A 21,934-nucleotide genomic window follows, 5' to 3' on the forward strand; every position below is an offset into this window, starting at 1 on the left:
CCATGGACACAATGTCAGGACTCTGATAGGTTTCGAACCAACAACCTTTGTTGCGAGCCCAACAGACAACCACTCGACCAAAGAGGCCATATCATAATACTGCACAGGATGAAGGCCTTCAGAGTGCAAAGACAAAGAATTTAACCATTATACGGGGGTGCCCATTGGGGAATCGGGGCAGGTCAGTTCGCTAGCCAGATTGAGCGCGCAAAGCGGCTATCATGGCACAAGCCGATCGCGTCCAATTTGTCGCCTCAAAAAACAAACACATTTGTTTTCGGGCGACGAGTCAGCGATCAATCCGACCTGACCCGGCCCAATCCCATCCGCAATGGGCATCCGGTATTACTATTACACAACGGACGCCATCTCCATTTCTCATCATCTTTCTTATAGGGTTAAGGGACACATAAAGTATTATTATTATTACATATCATGTACAAGTTAAACCAAAAGATCTAAAATATTTTCTCTAAGTTTTAAGTTCTTGAATTTTTAACTCGTAATTAATCAAACGTTTTAAAACACACACAAAAAAAGAGTGGAATAATAAGGAATCGCATCTTTATTGGCACCTGAAAAACCAACTGACAAGCCTTTATGATCACACAACACACAATATAGCAGACAGTCAGATGCAAAAACTATGTTTTCCACTTCACTTACTTCTGTCGGTGTCAATTGTCCAGAACTTATGGGCTTAAATACAGGTGAAATTGTCCAAGATGGTCACCCGTTATCGACGAGAAATGTAGTTATCTTAGACAGGTGGATGTCTTGAACAGTGACATTATAATATACAGTATAAAAAACGTGTTTTTTTAGAATGGACATAGAAGGTGTTGAGCCGAATAATAAAAATTTGATAAAAGTAGCCAAAACAGCTGAAAAATGTTAGTTTCTTCGATTTCTTTATTTTGACAAGCACCTGATTTCACCATGATGCCTCACATGTATCAACAGTATTTTTTTTTAATCCTCACTGTTGTACAAACTCTGAAATGAGACAGCCAGTTAAAAAAGAAAAATTCTTAATAGGTCTTGAAGAAGAATGGCAGGAACAACAGGGCAACCGAGATGACAGGAGGAGCTGTATAGGCCTATATCGCATGTATCAAACTCAAGGCTGGCGGGCCTCATCCCGCCCAGAAAACAATTACGTCCGACCCATGAGAGAATTTTAGGTAGTCTAAGGTAGCCATCCCTGAGAGTCTTCATACATAACACAGAACATTGCCCCAAACATAAACGAACTTGCCATGCTGCCAAGAAACAACACCAACCATCCACCTCTGACAAACTGGCATAAGAATAGCAACATTGAGCATGCCTTAATTATTATCATTTTAACTCTTGTCTGTTGTAATTCATTTCACGGTTTTAAAGTACTTTAAGTTTTCCACTGCTCAATGTGTGATAATCCCGTTCAGCCTGCAACCTGAAGTATTTGGCTCCGCAAGTGACTCCACTGGCTTGTACAAATCAACAAGACAAGATTAACTCCATGGACAACAACAGGGGGGGGAACTGTAACCCTATAAGATAGTATAAGTCAAGTTCAGCATTTTATCAAAATACAAGTAACCCCCCCAACACGAAGCCTCCTTCCCACTGAGAAACTTTCATCAAATCGTCTGAGTAAATCACTTGAGGTGAAGCACTGGAGTAGAAATTAATGAAAACGAAGAATCTTCACGATCACCTTTTGAATAAGTCGAGTCAGCTTGCTGTCGAGACGAGCTAGGACGATAATGGTCACCTGACACCTGTCTTCTCCACCTGTCTTGCTCACCTCCACCATAAACAGTTGGATAGGGATAACTGTTCATAGCAACAGACCCAGCAGCTTTATTCTGGGATCTACGCTTTCGTACATAAGGCTTTACACCTACAAAGTCCATGAAGCTTTCCTCCGAAGAAGCCAAATTTCCAGTTGGTTCAGCTGGACTGGCGTGAAAATCCGACATAGACCGACCACTCCCGACACAGCCACCTTGCTTTCTCACATACGGTCTCACATTTACAGATCGTGCACCATCCCCTCCTGAATCTGAAACAAAACTTGACGGTACGGCTCCATTCACCCGAGACTCAGTTTGTGAGCCGGAAGAGGGGGCAGTGGGTAAACAGTTCGGAATGAGCCATGGATTTCCCGTAGGAGTGCTGTTCGACGACTTTGACAAGCCAGATCGGACAACCAGACTGCCAGATGAGGCTGAAGGTCTGCTGGGGTCTTTCAGGTCTTGTCTCTTCTGAAAATGTTTCCTGCACAAAACAAAGAGAAGAGGGGAAACAGAGAGGATAAATCATTTATGAAATGTGCTGACAAAAAAAGTTACTTCTCTCAGTCCACAAATGGAGCAATCAGCCAAAAATTAACACTAGGATAGATTTTCAATTGATGTCATTTTCTTCAAGATTCACATGTCTTTTATTTTTTCATACTTATAAATTGAACAAACTCCATGTGTAAATTTGATGTATCTGTTTCCATAAGGTAAAAATCCGAGAAATAACTCATGTTGTCAGCAAGCGCAACATTCCTCATTGCAAGGTTAGTACAGCATTGCTTAGTAAGATAGAAAATGCCATGATGGCAGCCTTTAAATAGAAGAATCCATTGTAATATCTCCCAGAAAGACAACTTTGTTAAATTTTTTTTTCATCTATTAGCCTCTACTTGAAAGCACGACAAGTCAGAAAGCAGGTACCGGAACTTTCTCAGTACCGACTTGAGGTCTGGTGCAATTACTGTTGTGGAGCGTGGACATAATATTTATTAATATGCATTTATTATTATCACTATAATTATTGTTATTATTATAATTAATAATTATAAGTGGTAGTACAGTGAGTTTCGGTACCAGTACCTGCCCTGCCCTGGTGTGTGTAGGAAAGAATGTGTGAGAGAGAGTGTGTTTATGGGTGTGCATGTGTGTATTTGTATGTGGGTCTGCGAGTCTGTATGTATGTGTATACTTGGTGAAACACCAAATCAATGTGCCAGAATCTAGACTATAAAGATTTATCTAATCTACTGCATACTAAATAGAGCAGACCAGGTCACAATCTTTAGACTCCGTTGTGGCCACAACAGACTTAAACACCATATGCACACCAAATTAAAAGTGGGAGAGTCAGCGATCTGTGAATGTCAACACGACCAAGAGGATGCCAACCATATCCTTCAGCACTGCCTGCGCTACACCACCCTTCGAACACAGACGTGGCAGAATGTGGCTGCCCTTGAGAGAAAGCTCATGGTTGTCTCTCAGAGTTGAAGCAAACTGCACAGTTTGTGCGCGACATTGGACTGACTGTCTAGCTGCTGTCATCGAGAACGAGGAAGAAGGAAGAAGAAAAAATCTAATCTTTTATACATAGCATGTAAAAGCAGCTGGTATGACAGGAACCATGGAAGTAGAAACAATTTCTTATACCATTCAAAAGTTAATTTCAAGGCTGAATTGGTCCTTTACAAAAAAGCATATTTCAAACAGACATGGCAAAAATCCACAGGATTGTTGAGTTGTCATAGTTTTGAATAAGTCAATTCCACAGGGATCACATTCCAGTAGAAACAGAAACAGATAGTAATTGTCGATCTTTTTATAACCAACACTCACTTTTGCCACATTTAGGCGACTAAAATTCTCAAACTGCCCACTTACATGTATTTTCAAGCAGGGCATTTATATAACACAGGTTACCATCCGGGTGATCACCTCTGCTGCCCATCAAAATCACCTAATGGTCCACTAGTGGGTGATATTATCCAGCTTGGCAAGTTTTAACTTAAGATTGAGTTTTAGGCACTTGCAACACAACAAGGTCATATAAGAGCCGGAGAATAGAGGTGTTTCAAGAGAGTATCAAACACAACATAGAATGAGGAGAGTTATGGATGATAGATGTTTGATATGAAAGAAGGAGCAAACCGCATCAGAGCACCCGCCAACCCTTCACTCACCACTAGGGTGATAGCAATTGCCCATCAAAATTACCAAATCGCCCACAAGTGACCAATACCACCCAGCTCATCAAGCACTGGACTAAGATAACAAAGGTGACAATGCAAAGAAGCAGACGGAGCAGACCACACCAAGGCGTCCACCAGCCACCAATCTTACACTGAGTGTGTACGTGCGCTGTGCCTCCAGACTCCGCCAAAGGAGGGTAGCCAGTTGTCAGACTGTTCCTTCTGCCGATCAAATTTGGCACCAGTTCTATCCGCTCGGAGAAGAGATTTTTTCTTTAGCTTTTCTGAAAAAAACCCAAACAAACAGAGATAAGAGTTACTTCAGCTGTGTAGAATTTTGTCCCAGCTCAAAATATAAGAACACACACGTCCTTCTGAACCTTTCACACAGACACACCCAGACAGACATACACACACAAACATACACACACACACACACAAGTTGTAATAGTTGTAAAGAGCATAGAACATGCTATAGAGCAGTACAAATACCATTAAAAGAGTGCTGAAAGAATTTTTTTTAAAGACGTTAGCAACTGGTTGAAGGCAATCAGTTTCCTTTTTTTTTTTGTACTTTCAGCTTCAAGACATACGACCTGTCCCTGCAGTTTTATGCCAAAAAAATTCTGAAATTATGCGAACTGAGCCCAAAAATGAAATTATGCGATTCTGTTAATTTTAACATAGAACGATTAAGAAAAATAATCCGAAATTATCCCAAAAATGACAAAATTTTGCTAAATTATGCGGGGTGCATAAGACCACGCGGACAGTATGACAGGAAAAACAGAACAACTCTCAAGACGTCACAAGAAAGTTTCCAAAAACTGACTATGCTTGTCCCAGTCTCCGATGTCGGGTCCTATTTTCCGGCTGGCTGTGGCTGCTCCATCGGCGTCAGGGTCAGCCCTCAGCCAAGGTGGGAGAGCGTTGGTGTAGATATTCCCAACGCTGTCGTCTTCCTGTGGGGCATGGAACAAGTTGGTGTTACTCCACGATTGACAACTCAGTTCTTTTTTAAGGGGGTTAGAGGGTGATTGGGGGGGAGATGTGGATTAACACCTATCAGCAAAGAAGCTTTAACTTGTGCTCAATTTTGCCTGTACTATATATATTTGTTGCATAATTACCAGCTAAATGTTGGTCAAGCTCATAACATTACAACAAAGGAAACGGGTGGAGCAGTGTGGTGTGAGTTTGGAAAAAGCTGGAAACTTGGATCTCAGAAATTTGAGGTGTTGTCAGGGTGGTGGGGGAGGTGAAACGATTTTCTTTGCACTGAATTTCATCGATACACTTCGAAAGAAAAAAAAAACCTTCAAGATATTCTTTTAACGCAATCTCTATCAGAATTAGACACTTTGAGTCCTAAACTTTCCAAAATAAATTGCTGATCATGATTTTAAAGTTACAAGCAACGCAAACTGTTCCATTTGCCCAATTTTTTTTTTAACAAACATTCTAATTATCTTTAAAACTTGCCATTCAGAATATATATAATATATATTTCACCAAAATTTTTCCTGCTAAAACAAAAATCTTCTCACCTGAGTTCTGTCAAGGGCTGTCAGTCCCTCTCCAAAAGCTCTTTCCGTTTTCTTTCTTTGAGCCTCAGGATCAAACCAGGTAGCTTCATCTCTGGTCTGCTGCTGCGGCCCAGGCTGCACAAAGCTTCCTTGAGTGGACTGCCGGCCATCGTTCTATGTGACAGAGTCTTACACTTTCAGGAAAACTTAAACAGAGCTTTCATTTGCAGAGAACAAACAATAGTCTTGAGTGTTCTCTAGAAACGTCAGTAAACAGACTTAAAAAATGTATATTAAATTATCAATATGAAACGTGCATTTAAAAGATGACCAAAATAAAATTTTATAAACCAATTGTAAGACCATGGGAAAACATGATCACAAACTGCAGCTCCGAGTCTCTGCCAAATGCATCTCCCATTTCCAGCAAATCGGCAGGCAAATTCCAGTAAGAACATTTAATAAGACATTAGGTTCTTAAAAAAGAAGCATGAACGGGCCTTATAATTATAACCTACCACATTCAAAAGACAATTCTTTTTTCGGACCCATTGCTATATCACTGAAAACCTTTTCAAACTGCAGACAAAATCCTCCTGCATACTCATAATATACAAGTAGGTACCAAAAAAGCAACAGAGGATTGACTTTTAAACAGAAAACCTTTATCACTGTCCATAGCAGATCATGACACATTTCTTGGGTGTTAATTCCTTCTTGTCGGAATAAGGCAGGCAGTATGAAAATTGAAATTTCTTAAACATGGCAAAAGAGGGAACTGCCAATAAAAAGGCTGACAAGCACTGCTTTACTTCATTAAAAGCAAGCATGACTCTGATTTCAAACACATTTCCTTCCTCCATAAGACATTTGTAAACCACTCACTCTAAAATAGTCAGAAATGCACGTAAAAACAGTACGAAGCAAATTTAAACACAGATTAATGCTAACTGTTAACGATAACTTTTCTCTTTGTGCATTTATTTTGGATACTCCGGAGGTTCAAGTGGCAAAAACAAGGAACATTCTCTGACATACAGAACGCAAACTATGCCTAGAAGAAAGGTTCATCTTGCAGTTGTCACAAGAATCAAACTGATGATACCAGTACTTCTTAAATCAAGGTACACTCTATCCAGTTACCCGTACCCTGATGAGTTGGAATCATCCTTGTTCCACATGAGCACTTTGAAGTACAGGTCTTCCTTTGGATCACATTTCATCATAGAGTAAACAGGTGGGAGATAACAGGTATGTCCAGCAGTAGGGGCCAAGTTGTGCCTCTTGAAATTTGTCTAAGAACCTAGTTCTGATAGAAACCCATTTTTCTGTCTCCCAACGACCAGACTATTAGGCAGAGACCACTGTATGAACACCACGTCGCTGGATTGACTCTATAGAGGACATCCTCAGAACCCACCACCTGACTCTCCTTCAAGCCACTCAACAAGCACCTGGCGGACAATTCGCTACCTTAGTTACAAAGTTTTATCTGACATTTTTGGCCATTTTGAGTTACTAAGACCATGAGGTCAGAAATCATATGTTCTATCTACTCCATCAAAATCGCAAGATTATTCTGCGTCGTTATCAAGATGTTGAAAGAATTGTATTTGAAAAAGCTTGACACGTTTTGAAACTCAAAATTTTTAAAGTCAAATTTTTCAAAACAAGGAACTGAGCAGACGGAACTTTGTATTTCTGAGGAGGCGAATTGTGTCTTATCACGACACCCACCGGTACCAGCAGAAGGTAAAATTAAGAAAGTATAGAACCCCAATAAGTTACTGTCTACTTTATCAACATTCCTATCCTGTGACCTGGACACAGCAGATGGGACAGGCAGATACAAACACAACAGTTCCTCCTGTCGCATCCCTGACTTTTCTTGACAGTCATTAATCCTTTGAACCCTGAGGGCCCGACCCTGACTGTAGAAATTCTGGGTTCCCCTTTGATGGGCTTGAGTGTACAGTCGGGATCAAGACAGTATTGGAATAGTGAAAAATTGAGTGTGGCAATTTCGGGCACAGCAACCTTCGGCCCAAACCAAAATATCGGCCATTCGGGTTCAAAGGGTTAAGTAAGCATTATCAACTCATCATTAGAACTGACAACCAAACACTCAAGAAGCAATAGGATACGCTGAGAATGGATGATATCCATCGGACCAACCTTGTCCAACGTTGCTGACATCAAAGTGTACTGGCTGTGTAAATTCTGTCCAGAAATGTCAGCGGTAATCTGCAGAAAATAAAAAAAGATTCACTCTAAGCCCACGTGCCTAGTCCATCATACCAGCTTTGTATATAAATGGTTTAACCAAATGTGAGATGGGCTGACAAAATGAGTTAATTCACGGATTTTAACCCTATGGATACAGATAAATTTATCATTTATTGATTGGATTTGTACAATTTATTATATGAAATGAAAAAAGACATGTTAAATTTGAAGAAAATGACATCAGTTATTAAGATATACAAATTTGACGTGTCTATTTTCGGCCGCATCTCCATTCATGGATTGCGAGAAGTAACTCATATTGTCAGTCAAAATATTGTTGGTGGTTTTAGAACTTAAAAATATGACGTACGTTGCATGGGCGGAAAGTGTTAAACCGAACCCTGGTCATAGAATTAAGTCTTATCCACTCAAAATATTCCATTGAAATTTCTTTAAATTCCACAGTCTCTCAATGATATAAGTTAGAACCAATATGTAACACGCCACACAGACAATGTTAACTACCAGAATTCTCGAGTCAGAACAACCAAATGTCCTCCTCACCTGCTGTAAAGCCTTGACCTTCTCACTGACAAATGATTCACAAGCATAGCTGGCAGCTTCCCAAAACCTGTAAAATGTATTTTAACAGACTGTATTAGTTTTAGTAAGTGTTTAGTGGCACTTGCAACACAAATAGATCATATAAGTGCCAAAGATTAGAGGTGTTACAAGACAGTAACAAACACAATAAAAGAAGGAGGAGGGATAAGGACAATAGATGTTTGATAGAAAAGAAGAAACAAACCACATAAGAGCACCCGCAAACCACCCGCACAAACTCTATACCAAGTGAAATATTACAATAGTTTCTATACACACCACTCCTGCACGATAACATCATTATACTTATTTGATTGAATAAAATATATGGATGACAGAATCAAATCAACACTTCCAATTTTACAAGTCCCACTAAGGCAACCAACTGACTGGGATATCAAGAAAAGAAGATGGCGGTGGATTGGGCACATGCTAACAAAGCCAGTTCACATTGTGACAAGGCAAGTCTGAAGATGGATGAGGGAGAAAGAAAGGCTGAAATCCGCCTGGGAATGAGATCTGTAGGCAGATCTGTACACCAGGCTGGAGGTAGAGAAGATCGCCACCCACAACAGAGACAGCTGGAGAGCTTTTTTTGGCGGCCTATACCCAAGACCAGGATGAAAGAGACAGTTAATGATGAGTACCTACTGCTTGCAACTATATATTTCCCGGCCACTTGTAAAGCAAGACTTTTGACCTATAGAAATGTAGCATCTAATATTTCTTTTTAAGATAATAAAATATACAAGTAATATAAATATATATTATATATACTCTGACGTAGTTGTTAACTGCATTAGAAGGAAAAGAAGTATCTAATTTCAAATATACCCTTCAAAACAGAACTATGTACAAGCTAATAACTAAAGTCTGACAACGTCACACAGACATCACATACTGAAAAATATGACAAAATGTGGTGATGTCACTACAATTATGCCATCAAAGGCACCTAGTGAGACGAACAAACAAAGGCAGAATAAAATTCAAACTCAGAGGTACATTTCAATCAAGGCTGAAACTTTGTCTCTTTATGAGAAAAATCAGAAACTCAACATCGAACTTTTTTTTTTCAAAAGTAGTTTGGCTATCTTAAACCAAGGCACAAAAAAAAATACCCGCTCTATCTAAGGGCTTACTTCATATATCCCTGAGAGGACATCACAAATTCTTGCTTTCTTTCAAGCTCCACTTTATTCTCTTTTAAAAACCTGTCTGCACACACTCCATGGTCTGATCTAAACCAGGAAGACATGAAAAAATACATGTAAAGTAAACAATCCAATATAATGGGAACACAAACATTAACATGAATGGAAATATTTGAATCATCAACCAATGAAAAGTTTTTTTGTACATTTCTAAATAAAGAGTACACATACTTGTATTACCATGCCCATACTACATCAGAGATGGGGCACAACAAATTTCTGTTAAAACAATAAGTCCCAACATTAAATTAGAAAAAATATTTCTTGTTCATTTATTCTAGGACACCCCAAGAAAGAGAGGAGGTGGCAGGAGACATCTAAAAAAAAAAAACCAATGATCGAAATCATTTTTGAGACAAAACAGAGTTCATGGTCAGAAATGCCAAAACAAAGTGAACAGAAAAAACATGATTAACATTATGGTGACAGGATTGGGGGGGGGTGGAAGGGGGGGGAGGAGGGAGAGAGACAAGGCTGTGTCTGTGAGCTAGCCAAGAGACAAGACTAGCTCCATCAGCTTGGAAAATCTCTCGTCTTTAGATTACTCTTTGTCATCATTGTAACTGCTGTCTGCAGAAAGTGTCACAACGCGGTAGAATCAGGCACTCGTCAATTTTTGAGCATATGGAGCTATTGGTATCATCTTAAAGCCTTTTCATTTGCCTAGCATTTGATGAAATAAATATCCATTTATCTTGAATAGAAGTCAAGATATTTGCGATTGAAGGAGGTGGGGTCTCCTGGTTACAGTGATGAAATTAGCGAGAAAATGGCTGCTAAAGTCTGGTAACTTTCATAGCCTGAGTGTCCCTGAAAACTGAAAATTTACAATATTGGGGCCTTTAATCAACATTTTTCAGTTAATTCCACACAGAAATGTGTTCTTTAATGAACATGAAAGGTGTTGAGCCAAAAAACGAGAAAATTCGATAAAAATCCATAAACCTGTGGAAAAATGCCAGTTTCACTTTGAATATTTTGACGAGTGCCTGATTTCACCACGCTGCCTCACAATATTGAAGAAATTTATACTGACTGCTCAGTGACAAACTCCGTCATGTCAGTTTTCATAATGGTGTATGGCTGAGTCTTACACTAAACAGTCAATATGTTCCCGATCAACAAAAAAAACAGGGCGTGAATTTATTGACATTGTTGCTCACTACTTTTAATTTACCTTTTGTTGAACATGAAATGGTCGCTTTTAAGCACAAGGGGGTTATCCCGATAAATGTTGTTTTGAGAAATCGAAGATAAAGTTTTCGGACCCATAAAATCTATCTGTAAAAGACAAGGAGAGTTTTTTCTATAACCAAACAAATATACACACCAATGAAACCAAACTTCTCGTACAGGTAGGGCAGTGCCCATTTTTGGTGCAGGTCAAGACTTCTGAAAACCCCTGAAATCTGGGTCAGCCCGCTTGTCCTTAAAAGCGGCCAGATACTACTGCAGTCTACAAGTCAGTCACCAGTTCTGAACATTTGAACAGACTTGTTAGCATACTAACCCACTGATGTGTTCTAGGATTCCTCCACTTTCAATAACGCAGTCACCCCTCTGGCTTTGCTTGAACGAATGCACCAGCACATCCTTTTGACAAAAATAGCACCAGAAGAAGATTTCTCTGTCCTCCGCTGTCAGCATCCTGATCTTGGGTTGGGTGACACTGGCCTTGGCATTCTGAATCTAGAAAGACAGAATAAAAAGAACACAATTCCAGATCATCCTGAAGCTACCTGTGAGATTACATAGTAACTGTGTCTCTGTAAAGTCACAGTATTCAAATTTTTTTTTAAATCTTAAATCTGCACTTCTTTTCCTTGAAAGGAGAGTAGGGTTGTATCAAACTGAAGATGTTAAATGAAATGTATCCCAAAAATGTTACCCATGCCAAAAAAAATAGGCCCTAGTTTTAAATCTTACAATTCCATTTTATTGATGCTAGGAGTACAATCTTGCTTCTGCTTTCAGGCATAGCAACAGCCTGTTGTAACACTAACTTTATGAACACACTTTACTACATTTTGAGTCCTCTCTCACAACTGTAACAGGCTGACCATCACGGAATCAAACAGAGTCAGGAGAGAACTAGACTTACCTTAGTACTGAATTTCTTCAAAATATTCAACACAATCTCTTGATGCCTCTTAGAGTACATGTGTTTCCGTGACTTTTTGTAGCTGATCCTACACAGGGGACAGTACAAGAACTGTGTAAATGAGCCAACACTTGACATTCTGTTACACAGGTACCAGTCCCTGAAAAAGACAGATAGGCATTATCGTACAAAATTCATTAAAAGACCCAAGCTAAAATGTTATAAATAATGAGTACTTCCCTTACTTGACAGTTCCTTTAATAAGGAGAACCATGGGGGGGGCTCTCGTGGCATAGAGGTTAAGGTGTTCATCTCTCATTCAATTTAGGTCCCGGGTTCAAATCCGGATAGCGACGGAAAATTTTCTTCTCTAAAATTTTCTCCTTTCACATCCTTTCCTGCTCTCTAACAATGTTCTATTGTCTGCTTTCGTCTCTACTTTCTGCCCCGACCCCCACACCTCCTTTGCCCCCTCCTCTGGGCTCCTTTCAGCAGCCTTTCTACTGCTTCTCCTTGGCACTTTCTTACTGCTGTCTTTCAGCCACACCCCTGATGGTAGAATATCTACACCTTGCCTTCTCGGATGAGGGTGAAAAATCTCAGAGGTACCGTGTCCAAGTAGCGCACGTTAAAGATCCCTTGGTGGTCCAAAATCGATTAGAGTAGGCTTCGGCCATCACCCGTGCAATGCAATTCAAATTTTCCTATCAACTGAAAATGTTTGGTGTGCCTCGCGCGCTCTATATGACCTTATGGTGCAATTGCGAGCGCTGTAAAACATTTACCAAAAAAAAAAGGAGCATCATTAACTCTATAAGCCTATCATCTAGCTGTATGCAGTGGAGTCAACTTAAGCTGAAATCTTCGGGATCACTGGATTTTCATCCATTTAAATATCTAGCAGTTTCCGATCTAGATCTAGATTTATCTAGAGAGGTTTCTCAAATTGAAGTGTATCATCATCATCCAGTGCCAGATCTGGAACAGACATCGGCGATCATGGTTTTCCATTCATTCCTTTGCTCGGATGCTCTCAAAAAAGCTACGTTTCCCTGATCTTTCCCTGTTACCCATTTGTTTAGGTTCCCTAAGTATGTGTACCCCTGCCTCACTTGCCCTCAATTTTGCCAGTGAGAGCTAGATGTTCAAGACCATTATGTCTATTCAGGTGTCCCAAAAACTGCATTTGTCTTTTCCTGATTGTTTTTAAAATTGAGTGTCCCACGTGGGCTTCATCAAGCACTACCTCATTTGATTTCTTTTCCTTCCACGATACTCTTAGCAGTCTCCTAAGGAACCACATTTCTGCTGCTTCTATTTTATTTTCACTGTCTTTAGTGATTGTCCAGCATTCACACCCATATATAGAAGGGTTGACCAAACATAGAATTTCCTGACTTTCATTTTGTATACAGACACGGCAGACTTGCCACTCTATGAAATCTAAAAATCAGGATTTTAGAGTTAAAAAATCAGGATCTGGTGAAAAAAATCGGAATCAACTGCAAATCAGTCATAAGGGGCACTGGGGAAAAGGGGGGGGGTTGACTTCCATCGTATAATATACACTCAAGGCCCCTCAGAAAAAAAGATCGCGCCAAGGTTGTTCATTTATTTCTTTTTTCTTATTCCTTTATCCTCAATTAGTACATGTATCACGGCACGCACAGCCCAAATGTCAAAACAATACCCCCACCCCCTCCCCCCGGTCGTCCCACACTGGTTAAGTCCCGAAAAACACATGTCTGTGTAACTAGACCTAGGCCATAGATCTAGAAGAACCTAAATTTAGGTCTACCAAGAGGGCGCTGAAACTTTCCGAAATCACAAAAGAGTTCCCCTACCGGGTCTGTATACTTTGTGACTTTGTTCCCGGTTACCGGGTCTTATACACTCCCTTCTCAAATAGAAAAAAGCCTGTGTCTACATACACGGTAACCGGGCACCTAGTCTCAGTATGAGTATCTACGTACACGGTAACCGGAATGAAAATAAATCAATATTTGTCCTGTGCTGTCACTTGTCGAAAAAAAAAAAAAAAAAGAAAGTCATACATGTACAAGCGTCTTGTCGGGCTCGCCATCCTGACCGGTCAGTGTACCTGTGCTTTAGCATCACATTGTGAGTACCGGTTGGGGTCACTAAAGTTCATTCAGTATGTGTGCTGCGAAGTGAAGGGCTCCGGAATGGGGGGATTATTGATTTTTTTAAAAGGTACAGTCGGGGGAAGGCTGGGGTTGAAGGCAACACCGGATAACAAAAACTGAACGTGGTGTTCTGAACTGCCTGGTTACCGTGTACGTAGACGCTGAGGCTAGATGCCCGGTTACCGTGTACGTAGACACTCCCTAGAAAAAATAGAAAAATAGCGCAATCCTGTGGATTTCAGTTTACAAAAAAATCAGTCTCCATTATACTGGTAGCATGTGAAGACCATGTCCCCACATAATAATTATCGAAATTGTTAGGGTGTTCGCTCCTTGCCCTTGCGAAAGTCCTTCCCATGGTAGACCAAGTTTCAAGTGATAGGGGGTGGGTGGTGAGTGGTGGTAGTTTTAAAGTAGTTTAGTAGAGGGGAAGTGGCTATTCTCATCCGGGGTGAGAATAGAAAAAAACGATCTACCTCTCACCCCAGGTGAGACTTGCCAGCGTAGGCTATTCTCACCCGGTGCGAAACAAGACCTGCTTTTCCTCATTTTGGAATACTGTCTATCGGTGTGGATGATCAAATTGATAAAAGCCAAGAAAAAATTACGTTATAGATCTAGCACAAAAGTAAGCTAATTTGATCGTCTTCAAAGATGCTATGGCTATTTCACTGTTCGAATCGAGCCGAACTACGCGGGTCGCCATTTTGTTTTGCCCGGAAGTTCTCGCAAGATCTACTCCTCCCCTCTCTCTCTCTCTGTCTCTTTCTGAATACTGTCTATCGGTGTGGACGATCAAATTGACCAAAACAAAGTTTAAAAATGATGTTAAAACAGAAAAGTAAATTAATTTGGTTGTCTACAAAAGATGCTACGGCCATTTAACTTTTCGAATCGAGCCGAACTACGCGGGTCGCCATTTTGTTTTGACCGAAAGTTCTCGCCCTACTCCTCTCTCTCTCTCTTTCTCTCTCTCTCTCCACTGCCCACAGACAAAATTGTACGCTTTTAGTAGACAGTTGTAATGGAACGTTTGTTCACGGCACAGAATTCTACAATGTTTCTGTTATCACAGTGTAGAATTCTGTGGTTTAGGGTGAACGCAAAATTTGTTGGCCTAGATCTAGGCTATAACGGTGAACGCGCACCGGGTGAGAATAGCCAAAAGACTAGCCTGCACTATTCTCACCCCGGGTGAGAATAGAGGTTGCCTAGTAGAGGGGCCGCTGGGGCCAAAACTAAAACTGGATATCTCAAACAATCTTGTTAAATAAGGCTGCCCTCAAGAGTTGTCAAGAATTTGATTCTCACGTAGATCTAGATCTAGATCTAGATCTAGATGTAGTAAGGTTATCATACTAAATCACTGACACTGACATGCCACTGACAAGGGGGTGATCTCATTCGAATCATTGCGTAAATTATGAATTTGTTTGCCTTTGTTGTTGGCAGTTGTTCCCTAATTTGGATATAACATATCTTACAAGGACCTTAATTACCTTATACAACAAAGGTTTTCATTGTATCGCTACTGTGTGTGTGAAACCGAAAAATTAAGAGAAACAATCTGATACAAAGTTTGAAAATAACAAAGTCTCTTGCTGCTGTTGGTTTGCCTCAGTGATCCTCCTGATGCTGGCTAAATCTTGAAGTTGAAGTCTTGAAAGAACTCAGTCAATGACAGTTTGACAGTTTAGCAGTTCAAAACCGATAAAGTCGTTTTTCCCAACAGTTTCCGAAAGTACCGAATATAACGAAATAGGCCTTCCTTGTGATTGACAGTGGAAAACAGGCGGGGGTGCCTAGTATAATTATTAACTAGGCTACCATTAATACTGGTAATAATATAATAGACTAGAATGGCTTGCTTTTTGTCGTAAAGATTCGACACAGGACCTATAAAATAAATCACCACCCCACCAATTCAAAATATTTTGTGAGGATAGTCATAAAATCATAAATAAACAATCGATCAGTTTTTTTTCCTTCCTTTTCTTTAGATATCTATAATATTTTACTTTCCATCCCTGTAACATGTAAACAATGTACTTCATTTATTTTATTTATTAAGAAAGCTTTATTCTGGAACTCCTAGAACCAGAGAAAGCTTTATTCTGGAACTCCTAGAACCAGTATAAAAGATTATATTTTTATACTAGAATTTTTAGAGGCACGTGCTCTACGTGCCCTCCTGTGGATTCAAAACGTACAGTTTTAACCGTGTCGTTTGTAATGTTCAGTGGTGGTCAATAAAGGTTAAAACCTTACACACAGAACACTTTTCATTACGAAATATCTTCTAGATGTAATAAAGGGGTTGGTGGGGTGCCCATGAGACAGCATTTGAGCATTTTTGGAGTTAACATTTCCTAAAAAGTGAAGATAAGCTTTGCCACTGATCCAAATTAATGTCATCGAGGAAATGTTAACATTTTTCAAGACAATCGAGGAAACACGAATGCTTTGCAATCTTCTTATCCACGTCGCCTCGCGAACATGAAAATTGTAGGCCCCTACTGACAATGTCGTCATAGGTGACGATCTGCCTTTAGAATGCGGGCCGTTGATGTGTAGGTATTAAAGTCCTTGCTGCTGACATCGTTTACGGAAAGACATCTCCAATCTCCATCCTCATGGGACCCGACAATTTAATTCCTAGTGACGTTAAAAGGGGTATAAATGGTGCATGTTCGACTTAAAGTCGTCTTTTTGTGGAGGATTTTTTAGTTCTGATTCTCAATAGATTCAAACTGACGGAATATGACATCAAATATAAGGTCTTAGGGGCACTTTAGTTTTCTTTCCGTTCCTTGTGTGAAACTTATGAAATGTCAGGAATGGTGAATTGGAAGCGAGGTAATGTTCAATAAAAAAAATAATTAAAAAAACGTTCTGCCCATTACTATAAACTTAACCATTTCTCAACAGGTAAAGAAAACTTGAGAAAAACAATATCTGCAAACGTCTGTTGGCTTGTTAGACTGCTGTCGCTTGATTTATGGAGTGATGGTTGCGACTTTTAGTTGTAGAGCATCACGTTACACAAATGAGGACAAGGCTAAAAATTGGTTGTTTTATTATGCGCTATCTAGAGGTAAACTGTTCTATAGAGTCATCTGAAATGAAAATCCAACAAATTCTTGTTGGCTGCCAAAAAATAGTGTGTCAGATTTGAAACGCAAAGCTTCAGTGTGGAGGGAAACATGTACAACAAAATATTGTGAAGTTGTTTGTTTTGTTGTTGTTGTTGTTTTTGTGGGGGGGGTGGGGGGGTATACTGTATACATCAATTGTACTTGGAAATTCTCCCAACATAGGAATCTAACTCGGGTTTCCTGTGAGTGACGGTGTAGCATGTAACCGCTACACTACAGACACCGGCAAAAGCTGGTGTCAAGAGCTCTCCATGATACATTCTATTTCTGTCCTGGGCTCTTGTCTTCACCTCTGTCCAAGTGTATCCCATCTCGTTTAGGTCGGAATCATAGCGTACTCTACTAAGTAAAGAACGCCATGGTCGGAATCCAATTCCCTCCAAGTATTTTAGGCCTTCTTTTCTGTTTCGTTCGTTGTACAGACCTCGGCGGTGAGAAGAATCTCAATAATAAGGCTAACGTTTGGTCCGCGTACGCGTGTCGTCGGCCAACGGGACGATTTAGTACGGGGTGCCCACTACGGCTGGATCGGGTCGATCGCCAGCCTCGGTCGCCTCAAACCGAAAACAAATAGGTTCGTTTTTGAGGCGACCAAGTCGTGCGATCAGCCCGATCAGCCGATCCCACTCGTAATGGGCACCCCGTATAAGACTCCAAGGTGTGGCTCCAGGCATGAACCACCCGGTCCTGCAGGTTGGGGGTTGAGCTTGGGGTAGCACCTATCCCCCAAGGAACTTAGAACAACTATATATAGGCCTACCATAACCTCATTGGTAGCACCCACGTCTTGTAAAAAGAACATCCGTGCTACAGAAACCGTAACAAGAGAAATCGATAAATAAATGTGTGTATAGGCCTACAAAATGAAGTCTCGTGATAAAAGTTATTCGAAAGATCAGTGTCCTGATTATTGATCACAAAAGAGGAGGAAAATCAATCAATTCCATAGCCTCATCTATTCATGGCTTAATAAAGAGTCTTTGTTAAGGTGATGTATCCCTTTCAGCCCAGGCTGACCCTGGTTCGCAGGATCGAACATAGTGCGTCTCCAAAAACTGTTAATTACAATCAATAAATCATGAGCACGAGGGGTTATAGTTTACAAAAGGTATAAAAATGTGGGAATATTTCCTGAGACATGATACTATCTTCCGGGCAAGGTAGCGTGACGTCACACAAATCTGTATTGATAAAACGTTGCATGTGAATTGTCTTTTTCTGCTTTAAATAGAAATAAAAGTCGTCTCCGAGGTACAATGATGCAAAAACGTTCTGATGCGTTCATGCTGATATTTGTGGAAAAAAGGATTCTGGCTAAACTTGGCAATATATTATAATTGATGCCTTCGTTGCCAAAAGCTGAGAACTTCGCAGGCATCTATATATTATTTAACTTACTTTAAGGTAGGTTAAGTAAGTCATGTTGCTACAAAATTATCTTTCTCAAACAAAGCAAACACGGGTGGTTTGGTGGGTGCCCTGGTGTGGTTTGCTCTTTCTTTCCTGTCAAATAAAAGCGTCCTTATCTTTCCCCCTTCTTTTATATGATTATTACTCTCTTGTAACACAATGTAATCGTGGGGCCCTTATATGAAAGAGAGGCATAACGACACAATAATGGCCATTTAGTGTTGGGAAAAGTAACACAGACAGACAGAAACAACAGATGGAAAGTGAAGAAGTAGGACCTAACAGTCACGACCTTCTACCACCAGCTACCGAAGTTAGGTGTTACAAGAGAGTAACAAACACAAAAAAAGAAGGGAAGATAAGAATGAAAGATGTCAGATGATTGATAGAAAATAATAAGGAGCAAACCACACCAGAGCATCCGCCATCTACCCACACAAACAGTTTAATCAATAAAATGCAACTAAACATATTATATAAAAGGAAGACAAAAATAATCTAAGAACAACGTACACGAAAGAACGGGGGAAAAGCTATCGGTCGGGATCAGATGAAGGTAGGCCTATATATCCTAGTACAAATATTACGTTCATGTTCCGCTTTAAAAGCCAGTCTTTCGTCCCAATAAGCCTCTTTTCTTTTCTTTAGTTAAAAATAACAGCGCACAGAGTACAAGCAAATGGATGTCGGTGCAAAGATTTTAGTTTTACAGCACTTGCAACACAATTAGATAATAATATAAGTGCCAAAGATTAGAAGTGTTACAAGAAAGTAACAAACACAATAAAGGAGGAGAGGTTTGGAAGATAGATGTTTGATAGGAAAGAAGGAGCGAACCACACCAGAACACCCACCAACAACCTGCAGGTGCAAAGAGACAAGGGCAGCTCTCTATTGCAAGGAGAATGACTCTCACCAATCGTAAGAGAACTTTTTTTTTTGCTTTTGTAAAGTGTTTTACGGCGCTCGCAACTGCATAGGTCATATGAGCGCGCGGGACACTCCTAATATTTTCAGTTGGTAGGAAATTTTGAATTTTGCCCGAGTGGCGGCCGAAGCCTACTCTTATCGATTTTAGACCACCAAGGGGTCTTTAACGTGCGCAACTTGCACACGGGCCCTCCGAGATTTTTCGCCCTTGTCCGAGAAGGCTAGGTGTAGATCTTTCCTACCAGAAGATCAGGGGTGTGGCAGAAAGACAGCAGTAAGGAGGAGCCAAGGAGAAGCAGTAGAAAGGCTGCAGAAAGAGTCAGGAGCCCACAGGAGGGGTCAAAGGAGGTGAGAGGGAGGGGGCAGAAAGTGGAAATGAAAGCAGACAACAGAACATTGCTAGAGAGCAGGAAAGGAGGTGAAAGGAGACAATTTTAGAGAAGTAAATTTTTCGGTCGCTACCCGGATTCGAACCCGGGACCTTTGAATGAGAGGCCAACACCTTAACCTCTAGGCCACGAGAGCCCCCGTAAGAGAACTGGATGAGAGATTGGAACATATTATTAACAGACATTAAATAATTTCAATAAAAAGGACAGTTCTCGTGTAGGACGAATCTGATACAAATTTATTATCGTTGCTGAAGACGTCATAATAACCCCCAAAAATCTCATAACAGCAGTGAACAATGTGAGTGACTATATTTCACTTTAAAAGCCAGTCATTATTCAAATAAGCCTCTTTTTCTTTCTTTTCTTTTTAGTTTTAGTAAGTGTTTTACGGCACTTGCAACACAATAAGGTCATATAAGTGCCGTAGATTAGAGGTGTTACAAGAGAGTAACAAACACACAAAAAAAGGAGGGGAGATAAAGACGATAGATGTTTGATAGGAAAGAAGAAGCAAACCACACCAGAGCCCCCGCAACCACCCAGTCTTTTTTCTTTTCCCTTCTTTCCTTTGTTAATTATCAGCACACAGAGTGCAAGCGGGTTCAAAGAAAGCTCAGTTGATATCATGATGGACTACGAAGTGAATGGCCCTGGTTCAAATCCCAGACTGTGTGTTCTTGGGCTGCGGTTGTTTTGTGCAGTTGTCACAGTGCTCAGCCCAGGTTCCACCTCTTAAATAATCAAATGATAGTGTTGGATACCAGTGTTAAACCTATACACTTACTTAAGTCCAAGCAAATCGCTGTAATCACAAAGAGTCAATAACACTACAAGGAGGAGGAATCTCCCCGATCAAAAGAGAATTGGACGATAACTTGAAGTTTTTAATTCTAGTATTCTAGATCTAGTAAGAGTAGCTGTAAAACAATCAGGTCATGTAAAAGCTGAAGATAAGAGGTGTTACAAGCGATAGATGTTAGATAGGTAAGGAGTAAACCACAAGAGAGCACCCATCATAAATTGGAAAAATGTAAACAGAATAATGACTAAGCAATTCGATAAAATCGACATTTCTCGTACACACCAAATCTGATACAATTTACCACTGCTTGTAACCAGAGCTTAACATCCTCAGGTAACAGTAATTGAGTACCGTACATGCAACATCATTGAAGACATTGTTTTAAAGCTGTTTAACCCAGGTAAGGACATGGGTACCTCATATTTTTTAAGATGGAAAGTAATTATTGAGTTGAGTAAAAAAACAAAACAAACTCAAACAAAACCAAGCAAAAAAAAGAAAACTAGAATGGCTTTTCTGTTTTGTATTACATGAATTTATTGCATGCATTAATTCAAATAAAAGTAATGGTGGTACAAAACAATTGGTAGTACAGTATGGATATCAGTAATTGAGGCAATGTAGACATTACAAACATGGATTCAAAGATGAACACAGACAAGAGAAAGATAAAGACAGAAATGTAAATGGACCAAAAATTGGAACACACTATCTATTTACGGAAAAACGAACACTCAGATATGATGATGGCATGACTTGCAATGTATTGCTGCCTTGTCAATTCACAAACCAGATCAAAAGCAATACAAGTGTTTTCCCTTGCTGTAGAGACAAAGCCCCAATAAGCCATTTCTCTTAACCAAATTTTGTTAAAAACGAAAACACCATAAATGACAGGCATACAGTGATGTCACCATATTCTCAAACATTTTTTTTTTCAAAATGAAATACAGTATGGAAGATATTTTATTCACTGGGAGTTCAATACGAGTAATAATACGCAGATCTGCAGCCCAAAAAAAAAAAAAAGATTCACTACATGTTTCATATTTCATCTACCATTGTCGTTGTAACTACTAACATTAGCCTTTGAAATAACCATATGATTCTAACAAGGTAGTAAACTCACACAAAAACAAACTACAGTGAGTCTGACCTGGTGTCAAACCTCCAACATATAGAGTACTGTTTCTTACAAGATCTGATTAAACCATACTAATAATAATTACAGTTTGCCCATCAATGTCTGACAATGACAAATACATCTGCAGAGGAGAATGTTTCTTTGCAAAATAGAAGAAATAATGATTATTAAGATGACTTGTGGTATCTGGCTTGGCCCATAAGACCAAATCTGGCAGAGAACAGTCTGCCACATTTTGAGCATTCAAAATCAAAAGCTTCATTTCCACTTCTGGACGTGTGCAGCTTACCATGCAGGCTTCTCTC

The 21,934-nt window shown here is 39.9% G+C and overlaps 1 protein-coding gene across 1 annotated transcript; it reads right to left on the reverse strand.

The window, feature by feature from the left end:
- Positions 1-905: 905 nt before the first annotated feature.
- LOC101861967 (coiled-coil domain-containing protein 84) lies at positions 906-15,425 on the reverse strand. Its single transcript, XM_013085310.2, has 10 exons — positions 15,387-15,425; positions 11,650-11,809; positions 11,059-11,237; positions 9,477-9,575; positions 8,296-8,362; positions 7,681-7,749; positions 5,527-5,679; positions 4,812-4,941; positions 4,131-4,263; positions 906-2,265 (listed from the first exon to the last, which is right to left on the reverse strand). Exons 2-10 carry the CDS (start codon positions 11,785-11,787, stop codon positions 1,644-1,646), a joined length of 1,590 nt encoding a protein of 529 aa, XP_012940764.1. The 5' UTR covers positions 11,788-11,809; positions 15,387-15,425; the 3' UTR covers positions 906-1,643.
- Between the last annotated feature and the right edge of the window lie 6,509 nt (positions 15,426-21,934).

Source organism: Aplysia californica, unplaced genomic scaffold, assembly GCF_000002075.1.
Source record: "Aplysia californica isolate F4 #8 unplaced genomic scaffold, AplCal3.0 scaffold00364, whole genome shotgun sequence".
Classification (NCBI taxonomy): Eukaryota; Metazoa; Mollusca; class Gastropoda; order Aplysiida; family Aplysiidae; genus Aplysia; species Aplysia californica.